Below are 9,526 nucleotides of genomic sequence, written 5' to 3'. Positions count from 1 at the left end.
GGTAACAGATTGTGAAGTGACATAATTTTGAATTAGGGCACGATCACAAACAGGTTTGGGAAAGAAAGACCCATAACTGGTCTACAAGCATTTTATTTCTTTGGCTCTAGGAACATCCTTGAATAAGAACCTATCCCCACTTGGGAAGGAGAAACTGGTTCTATCACTCCTTGGACAGCATGTGATGAAGAACAGGTGGAAACAAAAGAGCTTGATTTGGAGGATGAGGAAAGACCCCCTGTAATGGAGGATTTCCTCCCACTGCCATCTGTAATCTTGATGAATGACATTCAGAACTCATTTCTCTGAAGCCATCTGTTGCCAAACAGAAACATGGAGATTGAGACCTTCTGGATGAAAAAGGGGACCAGGGTGGGAGTGGGTCACAAGGGCCCTTGAAATGTCATTCAGACATATTGGATTGTCCCTGGCTTTGGGAGGTTACAGACTTTTTTTTGGAATTCCCTTGTCATTCCTTCTTAAATTTATGTTCTTCTGAACTGTGTTGAGACTATTTATTTTGTTTTCTGACAGAAATGGAGGAGGAGAAAGAAAATCCCCTGGAAAATTTTGGAAAGGGGAGCTGAAAAATCTTAGAGATTCCCTGGATCAGCTTGCCCCTTTCATCACACTTTTTGATCAGAGGGGCCAAACACTACATCTCTATCCAGGGGAGAATTTAAAATCTCATTTTATCATCTGCAAGATTCTGAGAATGCAGCCATGCAAAAACAGTACAAGTGGCGATAGCCCTGGAAGAAGTATCAACAGAATCATACACAAACTGCAAACAATAAATTATAACCTGTGCATAAAAAACTAAGTTATTTAAATTGGATTTTCCTCACAAAAAGAAACTAAAGGATAAAACATTCATACTTTCACAATTTGTCAGAACAAATGTTAACGTGAACCTGACAAATGAAAGTTCTGAAAATCAAAAGTTGCAGAAGTATACACTTTTTCTCCATACCTAGCAATGATTTTCCCATCATTATCAGAAAGAAGAGGATTGGATTTACTAATTGTTTAGCAGCAGTGGGATCAACTAAGGCTATAGCTGCTGGGTCAGGTTTGTGAATAGTGTAGAGATAGCTAGCTGACTTGCAGGAACATTGCAAGCAGTAACACGCATCCTCTAATCTCACATAATAAGAGGAATAGGTGTAGGTTTTGGAAAATCCTTCTAGAAAACTCACAGTATTTTCTCAGAGACTGAAGCCTCAATGTTCTTCCACTAAAAAAACTGGCACATTCTAGCAACAGTCTCAAATAAAAAGAAACCCCCCACAGAGAATTAGAAAACTGAGCTCTCCTCTAAGTCTGAATCAGAAATCTGAGAAAAAACTCAGAATCCATCCTTGCAACTTCCTGTTCAGATTCAGAATCTTTAATCTCTTCAGGAACACAGGAATCTCTACTTCTTTACCAGAAACTACATTACAAGAAGGACCAACAGCCTGAATTAAACCCTGAGTCAGACACAGTAAACTACTCCTGTCTACAGAAATTTGAGGAGGAGAAGATACATGCTGTTTTTTCATTTTTTGACAGGAGGCAGACTCTGCAATGCTGAGTACATTTATTAACACAAAACAAAGAATGGATGAGGGATTTTTAATCTGAAAGCTCTGTTCTTCTTGGTTTTGTTTTAATAAATATACTCAGCGTTGCAGAGTCTGCCTTTTGTTACATTTGATTTTCTTCAAGTTTTGACTCTTCTTTACTGCGGACTGTATCCTGTGAGGTTTTTTTTTGTTCTTTTTGAAAGGAAAAATGGGCCAACTGTGTGTACTAAATGGCAGCAGCTGCTTCTCCAGGGATGGGCACGACATTCTCGCACAGCAGGGAAACATTCCCTGTTCCCTCTCCTGGGACCGACACGAGTGGCTCTCCCTTGCCCACTGAGGGGACCCCAACAGCTGCAGAGGAAGTGGCTAACCCCCAGTTCACAGTGACTGTAGGTGCTACACCACAAGGACTCTCAGCAAAAGAAAAGTGGTCTGAGGTACAACAAACGGCTACAGCACAGTCACCCACCTGCGGTTGAGGCAAACTGCTAGCCTTCTGTGGTGGCACAGACTGTTTGCTTAACTTTTTCTTTTTGTGGCTGGAAGAAGGACAAATCATTGGACCAGTAGTTTGTTCCATGGTCAAGCTCAAAATAGTGCCTATTTTCTGGGGAATACAAGCAGCAAATGCCATTAAAACGACCAGTCCACAAAAGTTACATTTTTCTTGACTGAAAAAAAAACACAATAAAAATCACCTTCAAACACTGTGCCAGCCCCACCAAGGAAACATAAACTCAATTTCTCCACAGGAAGTATTTTTTCAGTTAGTTGACACTACTTTTAAACTAACATAAAAAGCATTCTATTTTATAAGTACATTACAGTCTTGGGACAGTCCATTAAAGCACAGCACTCCTAGCTTTAAAACAACTTTCCTGAAGAGGAAAGTAAAACATTAGTAAATTTAAGAAAATTAAGAAAGTAAAACATTAGTAAATATAAGAAAATAGATTACTTTTTTTCCCCAAAGGGAACTTATCGACAGAGCAAAGGAAAACACAAGTCCACCATCAATCTTTAAAATCCGCAGAAGAGTGTACTCTTCAGTGGCAATAAAGCTCTAAAGGGCTTCACACCCAAACTTGTCTTTTAGTCAGCTCAGATCTAGCTGCTTGACAGATTGGGTGCGTGGAAGATATCCTGAAGCTTTGGAAGCTGGCTGGTTATTATAGCTAAGGCTACTGCAGCAGTGATCAGTATGATGAACATAGAATACTACAGACACAGACAGCAAATAAACAACATTAAAATTCACAGTGAGCTACCAAACAAGACAGAAATAAGGCAAAGTATCAAACTCGAGCAAATGAAATTAAGCAATTTATGTTTGAGTACATGAAGGAAAACTGAGCCAAGATAAGCAAAGAATAAAACATCTCAGAGGTATTCTTAATAAATATAACCTTTCTAAAAGGTAACAATGTGCATTTCACCCATCCCAGAGTATGCTAATCAGAATATAAAAATTTTGTTGTGCGGTATTCAGATCCATCACAAATAATTTTGCATACATAGTGTACATTTAATACATACGGAAAAAATATTTCCTGATCAACAGGAACAATTTTTTTCTTTGATCTCCGCCCTTTGTTACCCCTCAGGCTCTGGTCCCAACTGCTAAGTACAGCTGCACGATGTAGGGGTTCTAGACAATATCACACTGCAACTGGGGATTGGAAGGGAAGGGCTATTTCTGCCAAGCCCCACTCATATTCCCTTTAGTACTGTCATTGACACTTGTAAGCCAGTACATCTGAATGCCTGGCAAGCAGGAGAAAGGCTTACTCTTAGCAATCTCTACAAAGACATGCCAAATAAGCTCTGCAGTAAAGATGCCCCTTTTCTCCTCGTCCCTACAAAAGGTGAATTGAGCCTGAGTTTTCGACTGGGCAAATGCATCTTCTTGTGTTGTAAGGTTAGCAAACAGTAACAAATTCATTCCCTCCTTTCTCTTATTTAAAAGTACCAAAATATTGGTATGTAGTGATTACAAATAATTACATAATTCATGTTTCAGACTAGATAGACTACAGGAAAGGGCTTTGAAAAGATCCAGAACACTTACCTGCATATGATTTTTTATCTCACTATAATAAAGTGAGCTGATGAAATATAAAATGCTTCTTTACTGCAGTTATAGTCTATGCGGATAAAGAACTTAAAACAGTGTTTTACAGAACCTGCCATGCAACAAAACTTCCTGACAAAATTTCTCTTTAAATGTTCAATTGCTCCAACAGCTCAGAGAGCATTACAGTACTATTCTGCAATTTCTTTACTTCGGTTTCTTCAGCAGGCATTGCTTGGATTACTCCAGTTACTCCACTAGTCCCCAGTATACACGGTAAGCTCAGAAACACATCACTGGTAATATTAAACCATCCCTGCAAAAATGAATACATTTACATTAGAAGAGAAATCAGCATAAAGGCGGTCATTTTATTTCACAAAAGACTATCCTTGTACAATGAAATTAAACCTGCTATTGAGACAAGTTCTCTCAATAATGAGTTTTGACAGCTGTAATTTGCCACAGTTACTATTTTTTTTTCCTGAATGCAGAGACTTATTAAACTATTATTATGCCTCACTGTTACATGGTAAACCACCAATACCTGATTAACTACTTTCACCTGTTAGGAATAAAAGTGCACACACTGAAATGGCAGCAACCTTTATGTTCTGCCTGACTGCAGAGTAGCTTGGATACCACATTAAATTACTCCTCATAAAACATTGTTGGAACAAATATGGAGGATGCCATTGAGACAGTTTAATAATGTTTGGTTCAGCTGCACTCCTTGATATTCAAAACAGCAGACCTGCTTATATTTATTTCTATTTTTATTCCTGATATTTGAAACTAGATAATCAGGTGTTAGTGGTTTACTTTTCTCCCTTTATCTAGCCCTTATCAGACCAATTATAGAATATTGTGCCTCAGTCAGGAATCAACTCACATGCTGTCTGCTTTAAATGGAGAGGGTTACAGATATTTCCCACAAACAGAAGTGAAGGGCTTCAAGGCTGGTCTTACATAGGATCATAGGAGGTTACTAGGCTACTGGCCCTGAGGCTCTTATAAGTCTAGGGAAGAGTTTAACCCATGTTTAGACAAGTCAACACCCAAAGCCCCTGTCCAGCAAGGACACAGGTGGAATTCCAGGGGTGTATTTTCTGTTTCCCAGCCAGTTATCCAGGTTATGCTTAAAAAGGGATAATGAGGTACTCTGCTTGACGTGGAGAGGGAGTCTATTCCACAGATGGGGAAGTCTCTAGGACACAAATTTGCTCCACCAGCAAGTCCTACTGATATCACAGACTGGGGTGAGGTCGCTCGTATGGATTGCTCCAGGGGAGCTTGACTTGCGGATATGCAGCAGTCCCATCAAGGCAGGGTCTCAGACTGCTGTGTATGCCAGATAGAGGTCACCTCTGAGAAGTCTGTATGAAACTGAGTAGAGGGACAGGGCTTTTAGCCTGTGTACGGTAGACGTTTGAGGCCCTGGATTCTCCTGGAGAGGAACCTCTGTGGTCTCTCCAGCTGCTGCATGTGCTTTGCCAGGTACATGCCGAAGGGGGCATTGTACTCAATAAACTGGCCTTATAAGGGAAGAATACAGGAATGTTATGACATCTTTGTTCTTGGATGAGATACCCTTACTTAAGAGGTGGGCCATGTAAAAAGCTTTCTGTACAACAGAAGCAACATGGTGGTTAAAAGTCAGGTTGCTAACAACCTGGGTGTCCAATTCCCTCACTACTGATTGCGTACTTAGGATGTTGTTATTAATGTGATAATATGTGGTGACGTCACTCTCCCCAAAGGGGCTGATGATGCATTTTTTGGCATTCAGCTTGAGGCCATGTTTCAGGCACCAGTCATTTGTTTGGGTGGGACCCTCTTGGAGGACATCCACATCACTTAGGGAATTGATGACTGCGCCCACCTTGCAGTCATCTGCAAACTTGGTCAGTCATAGCCTACTGGTTCTGGCCTGCACCTCAAAGAACTACATCCCGAATAACAGAGGTCCAAAGACTGATCCCTAGGGTACACCGCTAGTTATGGGTCTACTGCTTGAGGTGGCTTCCCCTATTTTGATTAGGTGGGTTCTATCAGTGAGCCAGTTTGATATCCATCTGGTAACATATGGATTGATACCTAATTGAGAGAGTTTATCTACTATGCCAGACTGGGGAATAGTGTCAAAGGCTTTGGCGAGGTGAAGGTAGGCGGTGTGCACCATCTTCCCCTCGTCCTTGGCTTTGGTGACTGTCTCAATGAAGTCAATCAGATTTAACAGACATGACCTCCCCTTGACAAAGCCAAACTGTGTGGGGTTGAGTGTTTGGAGGTTGCCAATGTCCCTGTTAAAGAGGTCCATGATAATCCGATCCATTGCATTGCAGATCTGGCTAGTTAGGCTGATGGTTCTATAATTTCCTGGATCGGTGGACGTTCCATCTTTGTGTAAAGGGATGACAGTTGCTGTCCTCTGCTAGGCTGGGACAAAGCAGGTGCTCAGGCTTTGGTTGAATAATGGTGCTGCAAGTTCATGCCTGAGTTCATGTAGGATGCAAGCCTGGGATGTTATCGGGTCCCATGGAGGCCTTATTTTTTGCCTTTGAGACGGCAGTCATGACCTGTCCCCTAGAGATAAGGGGTGGGGAGCAGGTACTAGGGATTTACTGATGGGGGGGGTAGAGGGGAGAAGTTTTCGCTGAATCTGTCAGCCAGTAGATTGGCTATATCTACAGCATTTGTGTATGTGGTGTCCTTGACCACCAGTTCTGAAAAGATCTGGGTGCTTCCTTTGAGATTACGGACATATGTGAAGAAGGCCTTATGATTGTTGCTAGTAGATGTGGCCAACTTGGACTCAAAGTTGGCTTTATAGGATTTCACTAGTGCTCTTATTTGCTTGTTCAGGCTAAGGGCAGTTTGCTTCCAATTGGGCACCTGCTCCTTCTTGGTTCTGGACAGCAATTTTTTTCCTTTTGTTATATAGTTTATTTATTGCGCATGTCCACAAGACAGGTTTACTCTTCCTTGTGGAGGATGATTTTGCCTGTCAGGTATTCCTGATTCCACGCATCTATATAAATGCCCATATAGTACTTTGGTGTAGATTTGGACATTGGTGCCAGTTCCTACAGTGGTGGTGGGGGGCTGTGAATCTGATTAAACCATCCCTTTGGAGGCTGTAATCAGCTTTGGAGAGGTTTTTTGTTTGACCCTAGCTGGGGGGGGGGGGGTCAGGGGAGATGGTGACTTTGAAAGTGACCGCTTTATGGTCATACCATACCAGGGAGGATGATATCGAAGGGGTGCTGCAGTGGTTACTCATGTTGGTTAACACCAAGTCCAAGATATTATCGCCTCTTGAGGGGGGTATCGACTAGCTGTTCCACGGCATTTGCATTGATAAAAATGAGGAATCTTTGGGCATTTGTGTTCTGGCATAAGTAGTTTTTCCAATCTATGGTTGGGTAATTAAAGTCACCCATGACCAAGATAAAGGGTTGAATCTTGATAGATTTGAAGAGGTCCAGATAGGTGGAGTGGGCATCTTGAGTCAAATTTGGGGGCCTGTAGCTATCTATAATTTTAATGAAGTCAAATGCTGCAACAAATGTATCTCTCTTTTTTTGCATCTTACAACAGAAAATGACAGAGAAAAAAATATGGGAAATACATAATATTACTTCAGGAACCAAAGTTAAAAAACAGAAAGACATTTCTGGTTACAGCAGTAGAAAGTAGGGAGAATGAAAAGAGAAGTAGCAACTTTGATTAAGAAATGTTAAGGAGCAGTAACAGATAAGATAACTACAAATTCAGAAGGGAAGTGGATAACTTAGTTAAGAAGAATAAATGGTAAGAATTGTGAACTAGCTTAACCTTTATGCTCCTAACAGAGATGATCACGTTTTTTGGGATTTTATTAAACGTGAGTAACAAATAAAAAAAAGTTAAACACCTGGTAAAAATTGTAATGTAGCCTTAGAACCTGAAACAGAATGATTGGAAAGGAATACCTAAGAAGGACATATCGTCATCAAGGAAGAAACTGTTACAGGAAATTGCTCGATTACAGGATTATAATAATTTAAGCTAGTATACTATACATTTCAATAATTAAAAAAATGTTAGCGAGAGAGAGAGAGAGAGAGAGAGAGAGAGAGAGAGAGAGAGAGAACTGGTACTACCATTAAAAGTAGACTCATGTCAGTTGATGTAATTATAAAAATGGAAGTAGGACAATAACTGAATGTAAAAAAAAACACATGGAGGCAGGAACATTATAAATGAGGAAAACATTTTAAAAAAGAAAAAACACAAGCACTAAGTAAAAATGCATGCGATAAACCTAACTAGGAATACAGCAGTGGGACAAAATAAAAGTAGCATTTAGATAAAAATAATAGCTGAAGAGGCCAACATTACTAAAAAAAAGTTTGGGGAAGATTTGTATACGATTCAGTATAATACTAGATAACAGAAAGATAATGAATTAGACAACTATTGAAACAAACTAACATATAAACAAAAAAGGAACATTAAAAGAAGACTGAAACTACATTTAAATTATATTTTGTTGGGTTATAAAAAGTAAGACAATCAAAATACTTAATCTGGGGATTTAAAAGAACAGAAAAAAGAAAGTACTGTTGCGCAAGGGTTTACTATAACAGTAGATGACTGAATGATTACTTTTGAAGTATTAATAATAACTGGGATATCTTGCCAAGGATAACTGCACACATCTAGCAACTATATTGAAGCTTGACCGCCTTCCACTCATGCAGTATGTCCAACATATGCCCAAATTATATATGTGTGTATATATATATATATATATATATATATATATATATATATATATATATATGGTTTATCTTCAAAATATCGAATGCCATAATCTCTAATGTTCATTTGGTTAAAAAATAACATCTAAACCCAAAACATTGAATGAGCAATATGTCTAAAATCATTTAATTGAAAAAGCAATGAAATCACCTCTACTATTTTGCAGGGGGTCTATGACCCCACACCCTCCCTATTTAAATATACCAACTACAATATCGCACTACAATGCAGAAATGGGCAAATTTGCTAATTTTAACATTGTGAGTTTAGACTAATTTTACTTCAACATTTTGATCATTCAATATAGTGCATTCAACCAATTCATTTTCAACCATTTAGCATTCAATATTTTGAAGGTAAACCTATATATATATATATATATATATATATATATATATATATATATATATATAAACACACACACGCACACATTCAAATGTATGTTCTAACTGGAACAGAGGGAAAGGAATGTAACATCAGCCAAAAGGACAAGAAAAGAAAAGGTGAAAGAAGGGAGGGTTGAAATACTGATACAGTGATCAGTCGGACATTTACTATTACAGTAAAGTCTTACACAGCTGTACTGTATCCTTCCTTTGATCACTGTTGCAATACTAATGACAAATGGGAAGATTCACAAAGCTGTCAAGTTAGGGAGAAGGACTGACTTCCAAAATGACTGCACATTGAGTATCACATAATTGAACATTTAGTTACTCGAATAACTAAACATCGATCACTAAATGTCGAAGACCCAAAACCGTGAACGGCAGTTCTCACACAGGGAAAGAATGCCGTTGTCCCACCTAAAAAAAAAACAAAAAAAATTAAACACAAATCAAGTGGGGCACCCCCCCCCGAACTAAATATACCAACTCTGAGATTGCTCCACACTGCAGAAACAGCAAAATCCGCATAACGGCCAAATGAATTGTTTCCCTGTGTGGAAACTGCCATTCACGGTTCTGGGTCTTCGAAATTTAGTTATCGAGCTTTAGGTATTTGACTATCTAAATCTTCAATCCTGTAATATAGACCACATTGAGTAACAGCTTATTAATAGCTTTCCCAGCACGAA

At 39.2% G+C, this 9,526-nt stretch overlaps 1 protein-coding gene across 1 annotated transcript in view; it reads right to left on the bottom strand.

The window, feature by feature from the left end:
- Positions 1 to 2,881: 2,881 nt before the first annotated feature.
- Positions 2,882 to 9,526, bottom strand: part of LOC122811184 (ubiquitin-conjugating enzyme E2 variant 3-like) — a gene marked incomplete at its 5' end in the record, with an annotated part of 386,567 nt that continues 379,922 nt past the window's right edge. Inside the window, 1 exon segment of the mRNA XM_044082856.1 lies at positions 2,882 to 3,958. Coding sequence (XP_043938791.1) covers positions 3,791 to 3,958 — 168 coding nt within the window.

This window comes from Protopterus annectens, chromosome 9.part0 (assembly GCF_019279795.1).
Source record: "Protopterus annectens isolate FY-2018-M chromosome 9.part0, PAN1.0, whole genome shotgun sequence".
NCBI lineage: Eukaryota > Metazoa > Chordata > Ceratodontiformes > Protopteridae > Protopterus > Protopterus annectens.
This window is presented reverse-complemented; position numbering and strand designations above follow the sequence as displayed.